Consider the following 20,086-nt stretch of genomic DNA (forward strand, 5'->3'; position numbering starts at 1 on the left):
CCGGTGGCTTAGTGGGTAGCACTGGCGCCTCACAGCAAGGAGGTCCTGGGTTTGATCTCCAGGTGGGGAGGTCCGGGTCCTTTCTGTGCGGAGTTTGCATGTTCTCCCCGTGTCCGTGTGGGTTTCCTCCGGGTGCTCCGGTTTCCTCCCACAGTCCAAAAACATGCCACCAGGCTAATTGGAAACACTGAATTGTCCTATAGATACCGAGCCGCTAGACGCACAAACCAGTGCATTGTAGTGCCGGTCCCAAGCCTGGATAAATAGGGAGGGTCGTGTCAGGAAGGGCATCCGGTGTAAAAACTGTGCCAAATCCCACCGGCGACCCCTGACGGGACAAAGTCCGAGGAACAAGAAGAAGGACATGTTCACTGGGTAACTGAACTTTTCACTTTTAGCTCAGTAGGTTTGTGCATAGTGCTAACTGCGAAGTACGGTGGAGGGAGTACGAAACGCAAAGCTTTTAAAGCATGCAGTTTGATGCATATTAAATTAGCAGAAGTTTTATTTGCATATACTGTAGAACTGTCTTTGGAGAAACTAAAATAAAAATATACAGAATCAGCTGGCAGAAATGTGCAGTGATATAAGAAATAGCTTTTTATGGGTGGTGCCCTGCCGTACATTAATACAATCCTAATAAATAACAATAAAACAATATATATAACGTAATCTGCAAAACAGCATGTGTGTGGGGGTGTGACCACCCATGAGTTCCGGGGGTGTGTTTCTGACCAATCGCATCCGAGCCTGCTATGGCGAGCTGACCAATCAGGATTGAACAACAAAGACGGCATGAAAGGCTCCCGTATCATATTAATTCCGTGTTTTTATTCCTAATCCATTATAAATAACGCACAATCTGCTCTGTATTATGCTGTTTGGACCTGTTTGTGCTTGTATTAATCGACTGGTTATGTTTTAAGACCTAATAATTTCCTCAAACGTGTCAAAATGCACCATTATTTTTGAGGACATTTGAGTACGTCTCAAATCACATCATGCTCACTATGTAGTGCACTAGGTTTAGAGTTTGTTCTTTTATAAATCATATCTAGGTGCACATTTCAGGAAATCCAGCTTATTTTAAGAAGCACATAAAGAAATGTATAAACTTAGTGTCCAATATATGTAGCGTGTGTAATGTATTGCACTTGTAGTGCATTTTGGAGTGTTTAGGGAATAGTATTAGGGATGTGTTTTTAGACGCGACCTCTTTCTGGTCCTAAATATGGAAAGCCAGGCTGACCAATAGGAACGCTGGTTTCTGCCACGCGAGCCCAATTGCAAAGTCGATTCGCTTGTGTTTGGGGTCGCGTCTTCAATCAGGTCTCATCAAGATAAAGTGCACTAGATTGCGTATAAGCGTAGCTTTATCATTTCATATAGAGTGCGTATGCGTAGTGAACATGGAGGGATTTATAACGCAGCCCTGGCCTAAGGCAACAGTAACATGACAGCCAGTCAGACCCATTTCAGCTGTCCGCACAGAGCGACGTTAGTTTTGCTAGCTAGGGTTTATTTTTTTTTAATTTTTTGTAACGAATTTTAACACATTTTAGAAGTGACAAGTAGCAAACGGGTATAAATTCGATGTTTAATAATACTGTTGGGCCGAAACAAGCATTTTAGACATACAAGTTCAACTTGAACGAGCGATTCAACCGTCATTTTTGCACCTTTTAAATCTTCCTGGCTTATTTTTAATTAGCGTTATTGTTTTTGTTGACTAGCAAGCTGGCTGGCTGTTTCAAATAGCAGAAAAATCTATTAATACACAGAAAAACAGACGCTTTTTGACGTTTTCGACCGAAGTCAGGCACTTCTTGTTTTTCCATCTTGTTTGTTTCTCTTATAAACCCCTTGAGGAGCTCATTTATCTTGTTTTTAACCTCGAATTAAAAAAAAAAATCAAATTATTGGCCAAATATTTTCCCTAAATTGAAGATATTTTGCTGGTTAGTGTAAAGAATCGACCTGACAAAGAGAAACCTGGACGATTACATGTACTAGCAGCTTGACCTGCTTATTTTTCTTTATATCCAAACCTTGCACACTTGCTCCTTATTTGCACTTTTATTTCATTTATATTAGACAGACCTGTTCTTACCCGCTCAGATTTATGCTTTCATATGAATTCATATTAATATTTTTTTCTGTTGCTTCTGTTTTGAATCCATTCTTGCAGCCAGTCTTGCTTCGTACTGCAGTTATAAATAGGCTCTCAGTCTGGAACTTGAATTAAAAACAAGCTTTAATTCTAGTTTTTGAATATTTTCCTTTTGAGAGACTTTGAGAGTGTTTTATTATACAACCAGACACCTTTTTTTGCGATTTTTACTGCTCAACCTAGTACCCAACACGACGCAGGAAGGACAAGCCAAGCTGATTTGCTTTGTTTTTGGTCATTATTTTTGGATTTCCTGCTTCTTTTTGCATTAAAAAGAGTCTTTTTGTTGATTATGGCGGCTATCGGGATGGTGCAAATGTTGATTGAAGCTGCTGAGTATCTGGATCGCAGAGAAAGAGGTAACAAATGTAGAAATGCATGCATAATATGTGTGAATATACGTGCATATATATATATGTTCCAGATTGACAGTGCATATGTTAAACAAAATAGAATTGCAATAATAAAAAGCCTGCATGCATAATCACAGCCTTTGCACAAGACACTCTGAAAGTCACGTGATCTCTTGTGCTAAACCTAAAGTCTGTTTTGCATGCATTAATGTCCCAGCATTTGTTTATTTCTGCTTTGCATTTTGTTGCTTGGTTTTTGTTTGATTGTCTGTTCTCCTACACACCTTTTTTTTTTTTTCGTATTTAATCTGACGGAGGTTTTCCTATCGAATCCCCCTCCCCCTTTCTCCTGTATGTGTTGTGGTTTGCTCTGCTGCTGGGTTTACTCCAGTTCAGATGACATCATTGACCCAACAGCTACAGACAGACCCAACACAAGCACATTTATTTATTTATTTTTATTAAAAAAAGCAAAGAAATGCACTGCATGATGTATTTTGCATGTTGCGTGTGCAGAATCTAGTGCTCATCTACAGCTGATGTTGTTTCTTTGCAGAAGCAGAACATGGGTACGCATCGATGTTACCGTTCACCAGCCACAAAGACAGAGAAGGCTCCAAACGGAAAAACAAAAGCAAAAAAAACTGCAGCAGCAGGTAAATCGGACACACGTACAGTCTCGGTATAGCTTTCAGCACATCTGCGTCTGAATCGAGCGTGCACCGATGTTCAGGGATGTCCTGAATCGAGGGATACCCCAGATTTAAAACCTGCCTGGAATTCTGTGTGTATGTGTATGTGTATGTGTGATTTGAGATTAAGCCATGACCGTGCCATAAGGCGTCTCATGATAGCGTGATGGGAGCTGCTCTGTGGGTGGAGAGGACAGTAACGTGCTGATCGTAAGCATGTGGTTGTTTGACTCACGAGTCTTGAAGAAAGCCCATGATAGCCATGCCGTTCTCTGATTGGTGGTTGAAAAGCAGGTGGAAGATAGGCTAGGATGGCTTCGTGCCTCATGCATGTTTTATATAGTCAGACGTCTTTGGCGAGCACTTTGTTCTGGTCACGGTTGTAGTGGGTCCAGTGCCACCTACAAACACGGTGGACCTACACCATGAAATCTTGAAACACATACCCACCCATTTACTCAGCTTTTGCATGATTTTGGGAGGTGGAGCAGATCTCTAGGACCCGTGTACCACCTAGTACCATCAATTTGCCGTAGCGTACCAGGAAATTTGCCGCACGTTTAACAGCGTCTGTTTTAATCGGTCTGCATTTCAATCACACCCAAACCCTAGCAGCATCTCTCTTAAGTACACAAGACTGCTTCTGACTATAAATCCACCCAGTTTACGGCACCTAGAAGCCATGATAAAGGGACACGCTCTGTCTCGGGAGTACGAACAGTGCTTAAAAATATTGCCTACTAAAGCCTCTTTTCTACTGGACGGTTTCCTGCAGTACAGTACGGTTTGACTCCGAACCTGGAACGGTATGCACCGTACCTAATGTGCTGTTGTCTGTTTGCAGTTGCACGAGCGTCTATGAGATTGTAGGAAAGTAGGAGAGGAGATACTCCACGGTAACGGTAAACGATACCAGTAGCAACAACGGGGTGATTACCGCCTCGCCCACTACGTTTATTACGGTGTTTAATCTTCTGTAGCCCACTTAAGTGTTTTGGTTTTATTTAAAAATCTATTGCGCTCGTTTTTAAATACGCCGCTTGTATTCCCTTGCTGCAATAGAGATCCCGTTTGACCAATCAACCCTGGGCACTATTACTCGCCCCACCCTGCTTCGGTACGCAAGGTCCCTGGTCAAAAGGGGTAACCTCAGATCTCAAAGCCCTCTTATCCGAAGCAACTCACATATGTAGCCGTATACAAGCAATTCAAGAAATTAAGGAATAAGGGGCCTCGCTCGGGGGCCCAGTAGGCATATTTTGGACTTGAAATAGCAACCTTCTGATTAATAGTTGAGTAGCCGAGCTAGCACTTGAGAAGCTGGATCAGCAGTGGGTAAACAGGGGTCAAAAGGGGTTTGGGGTTCAGCTTCTCCAGTGGTAGCTCAGCTACTAGACTATTAATTAGAATGTCGCTGGTTCGAGGCCAAAATGTGCCTGTTGGGCCCTTAAGCGAGGCCCTTGTTCTTTAATTGCTTGAACTGCTTGTATACGACTTTGAATAAAAAGCATCTGCTAAATGCACCAATCTATCGCAGGGCTTTGAGATCCGAGTGCCGATCTTGGTTACCTTTTTAGGTATGTACTCGTATACAATCAATTCAAGCAATTAAAGAATAAGGGGCTTTGCTCAAGGGCCCAACAGGCATATTTTGGGCTTGATCCAGCGACCTTCTGATTTATAGGAGAGTAGCTGAGCTACCACTGGAGAAACTGGATCAGCAGTAGGTAAACTGGGGTCAAGCTTTTCAAGTGGTAGCTCAACTACTTGACTATTAATCAGAATGTCGCTGGTTCAAGGCCAAAATGTGCCTATTGGGCCCCTGAGCGAGGTTCTAACAGGCATATTTTGGGCTTGAACCAGTGACCTTCTGATTAATAGTAGAGTAGCTGAGCTACCACTGGAGAAGCTGGATCAGCGGTGGGTAAACAGGGGTGAAAATGGGTATGGAGTCCAGCTTCTCCAGTGGTAGCTCAGCTACTTGACTATTAATCAGAAGGTCGCTGGTTCAAGCCCAAAATATGCCTGTTGGGCCCCTGAGAGGTGAAAGAATTTCCCCTTGCGATATTCAGCCTGTCTCAATATCGCGGTATGCGGTAATATCGCCAATTTTTTTTTTTTTTTGAAAATTACTTAATTGATCTGGATTTTAGAGCTATATAAACAAGCTTTATTGTTAGGCTATGATTCAGTATATTATTGCTTTATAATGACAAAGATGAGACGGCTTTAAGACCAATGAAATGCGTGTTTATTGTTAAATACAGAACAGAGCAGGGATGCGCGTCTTTTCTCTATTAAAAAAAGGTTTCAATTTAGCTTCTAGCCTAGGCTAGATATACAGTGTGAAACGAGAAAAAAAAAAGAGTTTAGGCTAAATATTTTAAACGCACATCTAATCAAAATATGGTAAAAAAAAATAGAATAAAGAATAAAGTCTGTAAGACCTTAAACCTGCGTTATCATGCGCACTAGAAGAACCAACATGTTCACCTGATGTGGTTTAGAGAGGATCTGAGTGGGGTAGCGATGTTCCCGACGTTACCGATGTTGCACTAATACACACAGCAGAGAAAATCTAGCCTGGTTATTGCGCCTCTATTAACTATCTATTTAGTAGGTATAATTAACATAACAATATATCCTACATTTTAAGTTATTATTCATTTCAATACACTTTTATTCATCGAAAAAATACATTTAAATCATTCCAGCAAGCCAGCAAGAGAATATTTGCAGGCTGCAATGCCATATTAACCGTCATTAAGTGTTTTAGTACGCCAAGGCTGTTTGAATATAGTCTAAATTACATGTATTTATTGAGTGTGAACTTATTTTAATCATTAATAAACTTGCCTATAATTCCTGTTGCCATTGTTTCCATCTTAAAACACAAAGCCTGACACTCAGCAACAACGCATGAGAACAGGTTGCGGGAAAATGACGCTCTTAGCTCATTTACATTATGAATTTATTTAACATTTATTACGCCGGAATGTAAGCATATAAAACAAGATGGACCCTGCAAAAAAAAAAAAAAATGAGAAGGAAGAAAGAAAACACTTGAATATCGCGGTGATGCGGTTGCTTGGCATGCCCTGCGGTTGGCTGGTCTATACCGTGATATTTCAAAATTGCGGTTAGCGCGACAGCCCTACTAACAGGCATATTTTGGACTTGAACCAGCGACCTTCTGATTTATAATAGAGTAGCTGAGCTACCACTGACTTGTTTTGATAAGGTATGTAGTCGTATACAAGCAGTTCAAGGAAGTAAGAAATAAGGACCTCGCTCAAGGGCCCAACAGGCATATTTTGGCCTCGAACCAGCGACCTTCTGATTAATTGTCGAGCAACCAAGCTAGCCCTGGAGTAGCTGGACCAGCAGTAGATTGTTTTTATTGTTAAAACAAGCCAGTTCCTGTTTTCACTTTATTAGAGCAGCTCAGGCCGTCGTTTCCTCACCAGCACGTACGACTCTTTTTCCATTACGCTAAAGAAAAGGAATAAATAATACACGCTAGGTTTAGAGCAAAAGTTTACATACGCTGGTAACATTCAGAGCAGGTGCGGTGACGGAAATCTGACTATAGTAACCGTGTACCGGTGATTCCCGTCCTGTTTTGCTTAGATTATATCACAATAGAAGCCACATGACAGTACTTTGTGTTCCTCATTGAAGAACATCTGCAAAACTAGTTTTTTCTGCTTTCGCTTTTATTATTATAGCAAAAAAAGTCCATAAAAGCGGCTTTTACTTTTGCTTCTTACTTTTAGGCGTCTGCCAACCGAATCTCTGTGCCAATCATGCCTGTGTAGACACCCGACCGGCAGATAGCACTGCTTACATTCGAACCCTGTATCTTATTTAGCCACGTTCGTAAATTGTTTGTAAATTGTTCGTAAATCGCCTTCTAAATGGTGTAAATGCGAACTGGATATAAGAGCAAGACCTGGTCGGGGCGGCACCCAGGTGGCCCATATATATATAATTATAAGCTCTATAAAGACGTGAAGAAAAGCTTAGTTTAAAGAAACTCCAGTGTCCTACACAGAGCCCTGACCTCAGCCCCACTCAACAGCTCTGAAATGAACCGGAACATCAGCAAATGCTGTCATGTTTTAACTGAGGGCACAAATTCTCACAGACATACTCCAAAGTCATGTGAGAAGCCTTCTCAAGAAGAGCAGCTGTTGTCATTATAGCTGATGGAGGTCGCTCTATATTAATATGGGACGTCCAACAAGCTCGTGGTCACGTGTCCAGATACTTTTGGCTTTAATGTAATGAAGTTAAAATGTTTTTTGGGCAAAAAAGGACGTGATTCAGTGAGAATCATTCTGCTATGTGAAGTCGAACAACGACTAATCAGACGCTGCCGATATATAAAACATCATCGCGCGTCTAAATCACCGAACCCATTTCTAGCTCTGTAACAATGACACGGGTGATTGTGGCGTCCATCCTGCCCTTTAAAACACCATTAGTATCAGTAAACAGTGCCAGAAAGACACTCTGCAGTCTCCTCAGAAGTGCTACACACTGCTACTCTGCCCGTCAGCAGGATTTTACACCCAGGCTCTATTTCTGTCGGCCAGCAGAGCCCGAGCCAAAACGACTAGATCCTCAGTGAAAAAAAAAAACACACAGCCAAAAAAAATTGCATAAATTAATCCTGCGCTCAGGGAGCGGCCGTACTAACGCGCAGAGAGACGGATGCATCTTTTATTGCGCTGAAAATGTCTGTGGTGAGACAAACGGCTCACAGAAAGGACGTTTCTGCATTTCTAACGCTCTCGCAGAAACCTTCACTGGGCCCTGATTATTTATAATAACGTGCACATTATTAGTGGATGACGTATTACTAGTGATCTAGCATTACTATCAAGCAGCGGTAAAGTACGGGGTGCAAGTACTGCCGAGATCTGAAGAGTCAGGGTTCAAATCTCAGCGGTGCCGTCCACCTGTCGGGGGTCTGCACGGACACGATAGGATATTGTATTGGCACGGTGGCTCAGTGGGTAGCACTGACTTACTGCCTTACAGCAAGAAGGTCCTGGGTTCGATTCCCAGGTAGAGCAGTGGGGTGGTAGTCATTTAGATAATAGGCTTTGTGCTGGATCCCAACACTGGCAGGTGAAAAGAAGAGACTGGCGTGTATGGTGTGTTGAAGTGGTCCTGCAGCTTCTTTTCACCTGCCAGGGTTGGGTCCTCACACATAGCCACACTATTCAGCGCTCCTTGGCCATAACAGCAACGGAGATACTTGACTTGGGAATTGGAAATGACAAAATTTAGAGAAACAGGGGGAAAATGGGCAAGACAAAATGCTGGGGGTGTTTCATAAATCATGACCTACAGACATGAAAATAGGACACGACTTTTTATTATTTTTTTATTTTGTATTATTATAACCACCAGCAAATATTTCTCCATGGAAAAGTGGCGTGAAACCATCAGCGCACGTGTTCATGCCCTCGTCTACACAACACTGATCGTTCGGCGTCTGTCTGAGCCACTAGAGCGAGGCCTCGTCTCGTTACCGTCCTCGTCCGTTTAGCATACTCGAGTGCTCGGCACAAAGGTACGACCGGTCGCGCGGCGTATCCGCGCCCGCTGATTCATCGGCCCTTCACACCGCGCTCGTACACACGGAGACGCCGCGTCGATGTTCCCGACACACTCCCACGCTTTCCCTCCACCCCCCCACTCCTGTTAATTACTCGACCACAACTCGGTGCCTCCGGCCTCTTCATCCTCCCCCTCCGGCACTTCAGCACCGCGTCCGAGCCGATTGTTCAGCTCGATTATGCAGCCGAGCGTCCAATCTGCTTTTGATTCTTCTCTGTTAGGGCTTTATGTTCTTCATGCCCATCTGCTCATCAGGCCAAATCACTCAGTCATGCAGGACGGTGCGTAAATAAATGCAGAGCAGGGATTGATAGGGATGTAACGATACACTGTACCCAAGATGCAATGCGATTCACGATACTGGGTTCACGATATGATTTTTTTTAAACTTCAATTGAAGACAAATGATGACAAAGTTTCCTTTTATTATTTCTCTTAAAAAAATAAAATACTGTATTTGTGCTTATCTTTTTTTATATCTATATATATATTCTTTTCCCCCCTAATCTAGTCGTGTCCAGTTACCCTGATTGCGTCCTCTATACTGATTCGACCCTTCACCGCTGACTGAGGACGCCCCCTCCGGCACGTACAGTCAGTACAGACTGCATTTTTCACCTGCACGAGTCGAGTTCATACACTTGACGGGCACTGTGTACAGAGGACCACACCCCCATCAGCGTTATTCCTCAGCCCTGTGCAGGCGCCATCAGTCAGCCAGCAGGGGTCAGTTATGAGGATCTATGGTCGGATTTTTTACCCCTAACCCTGAAGAACAGCCGATCGTTGTTCATGCTTCCGCCCAACCCAGTCGGAATGTATTCGAAACCCCAACTCTGGTGTGCTAGTGTACTTTTTACCGCTGCGCCACCTGAGCGGCCTGTGCTTATCTTTTATTCATCTAAATAATGAATGCCTTTTTATTTCTGAGGTAGGTACAAACTATGCAAAACAATTTTGAATTAAGTCCAATTTGGCGTATAGCGCCAGTGACGTCAACCAGGCGAGGTGAATTTTTGAATCGGTTATTAACTGTCTTGTGGTGCATCGTTACACCCCTAGTGCTTGATGTATTTTAGTCCCGGTTCCAAGCCCGGTTACTGCATCCAGTAAAAAAAAAAGTGCCAAGTCTGGAATGTACTTCACTGTCGACCCCGGGAGCACCCAAAGGAAACACACAGCTTTGTTTGTTAGTGTTTGGGCCTGGTTCAGCTCTGTGAACGTAAAGGCCAGCTAAGGACGTTTTATTATTTGCTTTGGATTTTCGGTTTCATTTTGTGTGAGATGAAAAGCTCGGCGGTTGTGTTTACACTGTACGTTGGAAATCTAATACTCGCTTAGACAGTCAAAGTTCTGTTCAAACACTGAAATCAGGGTTCGATTGTTTGTTTGCTGTGTGTTCAAAGCTGGTTTAGAAGCAATTGTTTAATACTAAAAGCAAACACAGGGTCTGTGAGGTCTATGTCTTGTCTTGTATATGAATATTTTAAGCCTAAATATATTCACAAGAAAAATGTGCTTAATTTTACGGACCGTTTCACGGATTTATAAAGAAAAGAGCCACGTTTCACATCAGTCATTAAATTACACTCATAAACTGAATGATAGAATAAATAGAAGCCACGATACACGGCACAGCTACCTTAATAGTTGAACGTAAACATAGAACATCCAGCGACGGTCTCAAATATGAAAATTCTCGTCCATGTTTTGCCCCCCTTTTACCTCTGCGTCCACAGGATTGTTACCCGAAGTTACCCGAGTCGTGTTTTTACCTGCTTTATGCCTGGTTCACACTACACGATTTTTGCCCCGATTTTCGCTCGCCGACCGGTCTGCGCTAGATTTGCCGGCTCGTTTGCTCGGCGATCGAAACTCGGCTCTCAATCGCTATGTGTGAACTACTCAACAACTCGACCCGAGAGGCTCGACCGAAGAGAGATATCTAGCTTGTCAAATATCTGGATCCGAGTCACACGACTGGCAATGAGTGCGGTGTCGAACGGCCAATGAGAACGCAAGATACGGGGTGAGGGGAACCGCAGGGGGAAGTAAACAGGTGGTACAGGGGCGTAACATAGTTTATATCAGAATACATCAGCACACACATTACAGTATTTCTGACCTGATCGTTCTCTACACAACATAACACCCACGCTGCATTGCAAACAATATTTATTAACCTCCAACTCACTTTAGAACAATCCATGCTGGTCGTGTTGCCAAATCCACTCAGATTCATTTATTTTTCCTCTTTGCTTTAACGCTCCACATCAGTACAATAACTTTGATCGCTCGCTACTTGCTGACGTGCATTTTTGGACCTGGTATCGTTAAACCCCTAGTCACTTCTCACGCAGAGAAGCTCGCCTGCGATTCCAGTCAGTGATAGATGGTGTAGTGTGAAAGCTACACCGACTTAAAAGACTCCCGATTACAAGAGATCCAGTCTTGTAGTGTGAACTGTACAGAGACCTGACCACTTGGAAAGTCGTGTAGTGTGAACTTGGCATTACACGTCGACATCTCAGACATTTTGACTAAACGATCGCTAACTGAATTGCCGTAGGATTGCTAGGACCGGCTCGTAGTGCAGGTTAACCAGCAAACGTGAGACACTTGAACGCAAAGGTATGAATTTCACAGCAAATTGCACATCACACGGGTTTAATTAGGTACGCTCTTAACGATCACAGAGCACGGGTTAAAATCATCTTCGCTTCTGTCCGGGCCATGTTTAGTCTCGGCCGAGCTTCCGGATCCCCGCGAACCGAAACGCCGGCGTATTTACCTAATGTGCAGCCGTGTGTCACCATAGCAACCCTCCCACTGCTCCGTGCTGGCGTTTTCCTGCCGGGAGGTTGCCATGCACCCGCTCGCAGCATCCATGCAAATCTCCGAGAAGATTCACGACGGATTTGAATCTGGCGCCCGGAATAAACCCGACGTTCTGCCGCGTCCCTCCCTCCGGATTCGTGATTTCTGAGCGTTGAGGGGAAAATCATCAGCGTGACCTTTCGGTAGAATGTCACAAATGGGTGCAGCGCTCCTAGGTTCCACGTGCTTCTCTTAAAAGCTGCACTTGAAAAGCTGGTTTATGGCTGTGAATAAAGGTCGAATTTGAGTTTTTGCAGCGTCGTTATTACATCTCTCAGTTAACGACCTTTTCCAAATAAAGTCTCTTCTGATCTGATCTTTAACAGGATCTCACTCAGCAGGTTGTTCTCTGCAATAATACATTATTTTGAATGACCATAATGCTTTGCTCTGATTCTGACCAGGTCTGAGTTCCTGTAAAGTGGCACATCATGAGTTTAGAAGTCTAAAACAAAAGCGCATGATGGACTAGAGATTGATACCCTCCTACTGCCCGGGTTTATTCCTGAATTGTGTCCATTGTTTTTGACCAGGATAAATCGGTGGTGAAAATGAAATATAGTAAAAATATTTAAAAGATTTGGGGATTTTCCCACACGAGCCCTGAGCTGTGCTTTGTTTTAATGCTCTGCTCTCATAAACCCCAATTTTACTTCATCTGTTTTGTATTGTGCAGTTCTGAACACTGTACGACTTCCTAGATGAGCTGTCGCTAATCCCTTGGAGAAATTTCACATTTAACGCTGTATTAAGTTTTCTTTGTTTTGAAATGTTGCCTCATTTTGTGGTTCGTTGTGGAGCCGTAGATGTGGTTGAATGACCTACGGCCTTATGATTAATTGAGTGACCAAGGGGGGATTACAATCTCTCGAACTTAAGATTGTAATACTGTATATGGTGTTGTACTATATGCAATGTTGTGCTGTATATACTTTTTTATACTGTATACAGTAAAACTATATGCTTTAAAACTGTATACGGTGTTGTTATACTGTATGCAATGGTATTATAGAGTATACATTGTTGTTATACTGTATACTGTATTTTAATACCATATACACAGTTTTATACTGTATACGGTGGTGTTATACTAAATACGGTTCTATTATATTGTATACACTGTTTTAATATTATATATGGTGGTGTTTTTATACCAAATACGGTGTTGTTATACTGTATGCAGTGTTGTTATACTGTGTACGGTGTTGTTATATTGTATACAGTGTTGGTATACTGTATACAGTGTTGGTATACTGTGTACGGTGTTGTTATACTGTGTACGGTGTTGTTATACTGTGTACGGTGTTGGTATACTGTATACGGTGGTGTTATACTGTATACGGTGGTGTTATACTGTATACAATGTTATACAGTATATGATGTTATACTAAATCCGGATGTATTACACTGTATACGGTGTTGTTGTATTGTATACAGTGTTGTTGTACTGTATACGGTGTTGTTGTACTGTATACGGTGTTGTTGTACTGTATACGGTGTTGTTGTACTGTATACGGTGGTGTTGTACTGTATTCTGTGTTGTTATACTGTATACGGTGTAAGATTGTATACGGTGTTGTAATACTGTATACAGTGTTATACAGTCTATGATGATGTTATACTAAATCCGGATGTATTTTACTGTATATGGTGTTGTCTTAATGTATTTGGCGTTTTAAAACTGTACATGGTGTTGTACTGTATACGGTGTTGTTGTACTGTATACGGTGTTGTTGTACTATGTGTTGTAATGTTGTATAGTGTTATGCAGTATATGGTGTTGTAAAACTGTATATGGTGTTGTACTGTAATCGATGGTGTTATACTGTATTCATTGCTTAAAAACTGTATACGGTGTTGTACTGTATGCAGTGTTTTAATACTATATACACAGTGTTATACTGTATACGGTGTTGTACTATATGCAGTGTTTTAATACTATATACACAGTGTTATACTGTATACGGTGTTGTACTGTATGCAGTGTTTTAATACTATATACACAGTGTTATACTGTATACGGTGTTGTACTGTATGCAGTGTTTTAATACTATATACACAGTGTTATACTGTATACGGTGTTGCAATACTGAATACGATGGTGTTGTACTGTATGCGCAGTTGTTTTACTGTATATGGTGATGTAATAGTGTATTCTGTGTTTTAATACTATATACACAGTGTTAAATGGTATAGGGTGTTATACTGTATACTAGTGAAACCCGTTTGACTGTTTTAGTGAAACCCGAGCGCCGCGACCCTGACCAGGATAAAGCGGTTGATGAAGATAAAATGAAACTGTTGCTCTGTAAGTAGATCAGACGAAGACCGTAATTAAAATGGCAGCCGTGTGTTAGTCTGAGCGATGACATCGTGATGCTCGGACCCTAAACACAGGACCCGCATTGTTCCAAACCAGGGCGCCGTAACACCGCCGACGTTTTGGGTAACTTGGCAACAGGAAAGCGCACAACCGAGGCTCTGGTGCCGTGAGGGGGTCAGTATTGGTATCAGTATTGATGTGTTTGCATACATGAAGTCTAGCTATGCCAGCCTAGCCCGCCACTACTGAGATCAGAGTTCCAGTCCGAGCTGTGGATGTTTGGCTGTGCCTGTATTGGGAAGGGGGGGGGGTCGATGGGAAAAACAAGCTCCAGTACAACAGTAGCCTCTGATGTCCAGTCAATGCGCCTCTATAAGCAGAGGATGATTTCTAAACCCAAATTATGATGTCTTTTTTTTTCCCTTGTCATAAATAGTTTTTATTAAATGTTAACCAGGATTCGGCCTACACATTCGGCTTTAGCCTTCAGTTCGGTTCTACGAGGGAGCTTCAAAAAGTTTCTGCACTTTATTTTATTGATTTTTTATATATTTTATTCGTTTTTCTCCCAATTTAATGTAGTCAATTTGTCCTCCGCTGCTGGTGGATCCCTGATTGCAGTCGAGGTGGGTATATTTCTGCTCACGCCTCCTCCGACCCGCACGCAGCCCTTAGCGGAACCGTTTTCCACCCATGCCCTCTGCAAAGGCGCCTCTCTATCTACCAATCAGGGTCCTTACACAGCGTTTGAAGACCTCGCCCACATATTCCGGTCATCCCTCCCTGCAGGCACTGCCAATTATGCCTGCTAGATGGCGCCCAGCTGACCGGTGGCCACTGAGGTGTTCAGAATCTTGGCGCTGGTGTGCTAGCGGAATATCCCGCTGTGCCACCTGGGCGCCGCTTCCGCACGTTTATATTTTGGTATATTTGGAAGCGGTGAGGGTGGGAGGAGGAATCGGTCGTGTCTGAGAGACACTTGTAGTCCGGATTTAGCTCCATCTGATCTCCACCTTTTTGGACGCTCAGAGAAGCTTTAAGGGGAAGAAGATTTTCATGTGGGCGGCACGGTGGCTCGGTGGGTAGCACTGTCGCCTCACAGCAAGAAGGTCCTGGGTTCTATCCTCAGGTGGGGCGGTCCAGGTCCTTTCTGTGCTGAGTTTGCATGTTCTCCCCGTGTCTGCGTGGGTTTCCTCCCACAGTCCAAAGACGTGCAGTCAGGTTAATTGGAGACACTGAATTGCTCTAAAGGTGAATGTGTGTGTGTGTGTGTGTGTGTGTGTGTGCCCTGCGATTGACTGGCACCCCGTCCAGGGTGTTACTGTGTGTCTTGCGCCCATTGAAAAGCTGGGATAGGTTCCAGCAGCCCCCCGCGACCCTGATTGGATAAGCGGTTAAGACGGTGAGTGAGTGAGATTTTCATGTGATGATGATGTGAAAGCAGCGGCGCATCAATGGCTACGAGTTCAACCAAAAACATGACGGGATTTGGTTTTAAAATTCTTAATAAATAGAGTTTAAAAAGTGCGGAAACTTTTTGAAGAACCCTCGTATAAATACGGACACGTCAGCAAAGCGACTGTATCTATCGCTTACGAACCCGTCACTCTCACCGCCAGGTTTAACAAACCTTGACGTATCGGCGCGGCCCCGGTCAGACTGGCGTGTGGATCTAGGGAGTCGATTGATCGCGTTTCGTTAAGCAGCGGCGCATTAACGTAAATCCTTCAGGAGAGCTGAAACACTTCACTCTGTCCATCATACTGAGTATTCGTCACGGTGTTGTGTGTGTGTGTGTGTGTGACGTGTGCGTACAGGTTAATCCTCCGTCGTTATGTGGGTTAGGTGATTCGCCACCAGCTCTAGAGAAATTCTCCTCGTTTTCTCGCCTCCCTTCTCTTCCTGGCTTGTTGCATTTCCTGATGGCTGTTGGGGGGAAGGGAGGGTCTTCCATCCCCCCTCCGTTCTGCACGGCTGCCAGCTCTAAGCAGCGAGTACAGTTCCAGCTCCACCATTACACGTATGACAGTTTTCCTCCTACCTCGTCCCCACACACACACACACACACACACACACACACACACACACACACACGGAGAGAGCACTGCATGTTCCAGCCAAAATCAGCTACAGCAACTAAAACCAGCGCGTATCTCCTGTGCTCCTCAGATCTAATGAACCCTCACCTCATTTTTATCAGGAATTTGAAGGATCCTTTAATGAAGATTACATTTATATTTTCATACTTACAGTACTGTGACAGTCTACAGTCTAAGCAATTGAGGGTTAAGGGCCTTGCTCAAGGGCCCAACAGTGGCAACCTGGCAGATTACTAGTCCAGTACCTTAAGCACTCGGCTACATTTGCCACAAAGATCCATTTCTGTAGGACCCATTAAAGTGATAGTTAGACAGAACGTGGAATTTACATGATGTTCCACCACGTCTGAGGTTTGCTTATGTCGCCACAGTGGTTCATTCTGGTCCGCATACCATAGCCTAGTGGTTAAAGTACTAGACTCGTAATCAGAAGGGTGCCAGTTCAAGCCCCACCTCTGCCAGGTTGCAACTGTTGGGCCCTTGAGCAAGGCCCTTAACCATCAATGGCTTAGATCAGGGGTGTCAAACTCATTTTCACCGAGGGCCACATCAGCATTATTGTGGCCCTCGAAGGGTCAATTGTAACGTATCCTGCTGTGATTGCAGTCACATTGCTGTTTTTCTTGGAGGCTGAATTCTGCATTTATATTGTCCTACTTTACCACAGACACAGCCTCATAACACAAGAGACGCACCGGTTTCTCTTCCTGAAGCACAAACTTGTTTTCACTTTCATTAAATTTCCTCCTTATGCTTAATTTTCTTACTTATCTTCTTGTACATTTTAGGATCATGTGTAAATATGTGTAACATCATCTACTGGCAGGCTGTGTCACTTTGCAGGTCACAAAATCAGCCTGCATTTTGAAAGATGCAGTTTATTTATTTATTTATTTATTTATTCGATTTTACAGTGTATTTTTAAGACAATCATTCTGCCCTCACTAATAGTTTATCCCCCTTTCTCAGCTAGACAGACTGACAGACAGACAGCTCTCTTCAGAATACAGTCGGTTTATTTGCTTCCCAGCTGTGTGATACACTGTGTGCATCAAAATGAAGTAAAAATACAAACAATAAAGAACCTAATACAGTAAAAGCACACAGCTGTAGTCAAGTGTTACATCTGGTACAATATGAGATTTAACCAAACGTAAAATAACGAGTTAAAATTGTGTGTAAAGATACTAATTGCTATAGTAACGGTAACAACAGTATTTAATTACGGTAAATGTGTAACTAAAACGCTGTGATATACTCACTAAACATTTACTAACAACTGAGAATATAAACGCCACTACTTACAGACGATGCTTGGGTATTATATTGCAATATAATTATCTGTATTTATTTATTATTGTTTACATTACTGACTACGCTATCCCGCGTTCTTTTGCCGTAAAAGTCACATGGCTTCTTAGCGAAGGTTAAAGTTAGTTGCCATGACTACGATGTCACGTTGTCTCTTAAAGGCGCAGGAGCGCATTAAATTATAAGCCCGTCTCTGTAACGACTCGAACCATCACAACAATCATACAGTCGTTTAAGCTCTTGAGTTTGACACCCCTGGCTTAGATTGTACACTGTCACTGTACTGTAAGTCGCTTTGGATAAAAGCGTCCGCTAAATGCCGAAAATGTAAACGTAAAATACCTGATTTGGCACAGTTTTTAGGGCGCATTCACATGAGAAGGAGCAAAACCGTCTTTATGCCGCTGTGCCATTGTTTGCTATGGAGTGTGGCGCTTTTGCCATGTTGGATTCACAATTTTTGGGCTTCACCTGATTGGACTTTTGACCCAGTTTGGCACTGAACTTTTCAAAGCTCCTCCAATAAGATGAACTGTTTGATATGACGTGATAAAAGCGACTCGGGCCGAACGAACAACGCTTAACGTGACTTATTGTAGTAAAACAGCGAGTGAGGAATGTGATTAGTGGAGGAACTTATGAGCAGTAATAATGAAGAGAAGTTTAGTGCTCCTGTCTCCTTCTTTTACTACATTAAACCACGTTAAGCTTTATTTTCAACCAGAAGCGTTTTAGACTCTGGGAGAAGCTGATTCTGATTCTCACCATTTCTCAGAAGCTGGAGCTGTAACACAAGTTTAAAAGTGAAACAGGGAGGAGAATCCAGATAAACACAGATACACGTGGAGCTGTAACCCTGGATCTGACGCTTATTCCACACTGATGCAGATTCGTCTCTGAGACCAGCACTGACAAGTGCACCTTTCCCAACAGAGCCAAGCAAGATTCGAACCCCAGATCTCGGCGGTATTGCGCGAGCATATTTCGCCGCTGCGCCGCCCCAGCGCTATTAAATCGAGTCTGACAATAAGCAAAAGAAAAAAAGGTGCAAATACATTCTTATATATGTGTTTAAATGGTGTCGTTCATGCTGCATGTGAGACTGTTATCACCACCTCCGGACTAAATAAACCAGCTCACATTGAGTCCCGGGTGGGAATTCCAAAGGGGAATTTCTCCAGCTCACTCAAAATAGATTTTATCATCCACTACAAAATGTCTCGAGCTTTGAAGCTACTGACGCTAACACGTGAATCAAGAGTCGGATTTATCCAAAGATCAAAACATTCCATGAGATTTATACTTACTTAATGTGACTGAAACTGTTCCACTGGGAAGCATCAGATGGGAATTCTGTGTGGGGAATTGTGGGAGCTTTCTGACCACGTGAGGTCATTTCTGCAAGTGCATCTGTGTTTTATTATCGCTGGAAATGACTTGTCATGTGAGAAAAATACGCTCAGAGGGAAAATTTGGGAGGTCTGGGAGTCTCCTGATGCCTCATTTGCCGGGACATGTTTGTGGTCTGATGTTTGCATTTTTATTTTTCTTTCTCACTGAAGTGTAGCTGACAAGTAGCGCACATGTACGTTCTTCCAAATCAATACAGCAAACACACTTAATGATTCGTATTCACGCGCTGAACAGAATAATTATTTTTTTTACTTTAATTACTGGACGCAGTTTAAGGCATTTTCATGAGCATTGGTGGCTTTGGTCCACCAATATAAATGCAAACGTTTATGATCAGGGCCCGACTAAATTCACAGACCTCGTTGTTCAAAAATCACAGATTTTACGGATATTTTTTTCTATTTATTTCTGCATTTTCTTCCAGTTTAGTGAAGTCAATCTGTCTTCCGCTGCTGGTGGATCCCTGATTGCAGTCGAGGTGGGTATATTCCCGCTGACGCCTCCTCTGACCTGTGCGCAGTCCTTGCGGAACCCTTTTTCACCCATGCATTCTGCACAGGCGCCTCTCTATCTGCCAATCAGGGTCCTTACACAGCGTTTGAAGACCCCACCCACATAGTCCGGTCATCCCACCCTAGCAGAGACGTGTCTGCTGCAGGCACTGCCGATTATGCGCGCTAGATGGCGTCCAGCCGACCGGTGGCAACGCCGAGCTTCGAACCGAGGAGTTCAGAATGTCGCCGCTGGTGTGCTAGCGGAATATCCCGCTGCGCCACCTGGGCACCTAGATTTCTAAAGAAAAGAGCCACATTTCACATCAGTCATTGAATTACTCTCATAAACTGAATGATAGAATTAATAGAAGCTACAACACACAGCACAGCTAGCTAATAATATAATGAATGTAAACCTAGAACATTTATAGTCAAGGCTCCATCTCAAATACGAAAATTCTCATCCGTGTTTTGACTTCCACATCTTGGACATTTTGACTAATCGATTGCTACCTGAATTGCCGTAGGATTGCTAGTGTAAGAGACTTTTCTGTGCCGTAGTGTGCTGACAATGTTCGATGTGTGTTTACGTATTGAGTGCATTTTGTCTGGAAAAGTGTCGCTTCTCTACACACGTGATCGTCTCTGTGTAGTCTGTGCTGTGCCTCAAAAGAACAAGCCAGTAAAGTTTTCTGCTCAAGATAGTTTGTCTATTAAGAGTTT

General features: G+C 43.1%; 1 protein-coding gene across 1 annotated transcript in view; it reads left to right on the top strand.

Annotated features, from left to right (window-relative positions):
• Positions 1-2,280: 2,280 nt before the first annotated feature.
• Positions 2,281-20,086, top strand: part of mxd1 (MAX dimerization protein 1) — a 59,470-nt gene continuing 41,664 nt past the window's right edge. Inside the window, exons 1-2 of the mRNA XM_063017859.1 lie at positions 2,281-2,529; positions 3,080-3,179. Coding sequence (XP_062873929.1) covers positions 2,463-2,529; positions 3,080-3,179 — 167 coding nt within the window. The 5' untranslated portion in view covers positions 2,281-2,462. The remainder of the gene's footprint in view (positions 2,530-3,079; positions 3,180-20,086) is intronic.

The sequence above is a fragment of the Trichomycterus rosablanca genome, chromosome 21, assembly GCF_030014385.1.
Source record: "Trichomycterus rosablanca isolate fTriRos1 chromosome 21, fTriRos1.hap1, whole genome shotgun sequence".
NCBI classification, from domain to species: domain Eukaryota; kingdom Metazoa; phylum Chordata; class Actinopteri; order Siluriformes; family Trichomycteridae; genus Trichomycterus; species Trichomycterus rosablanca.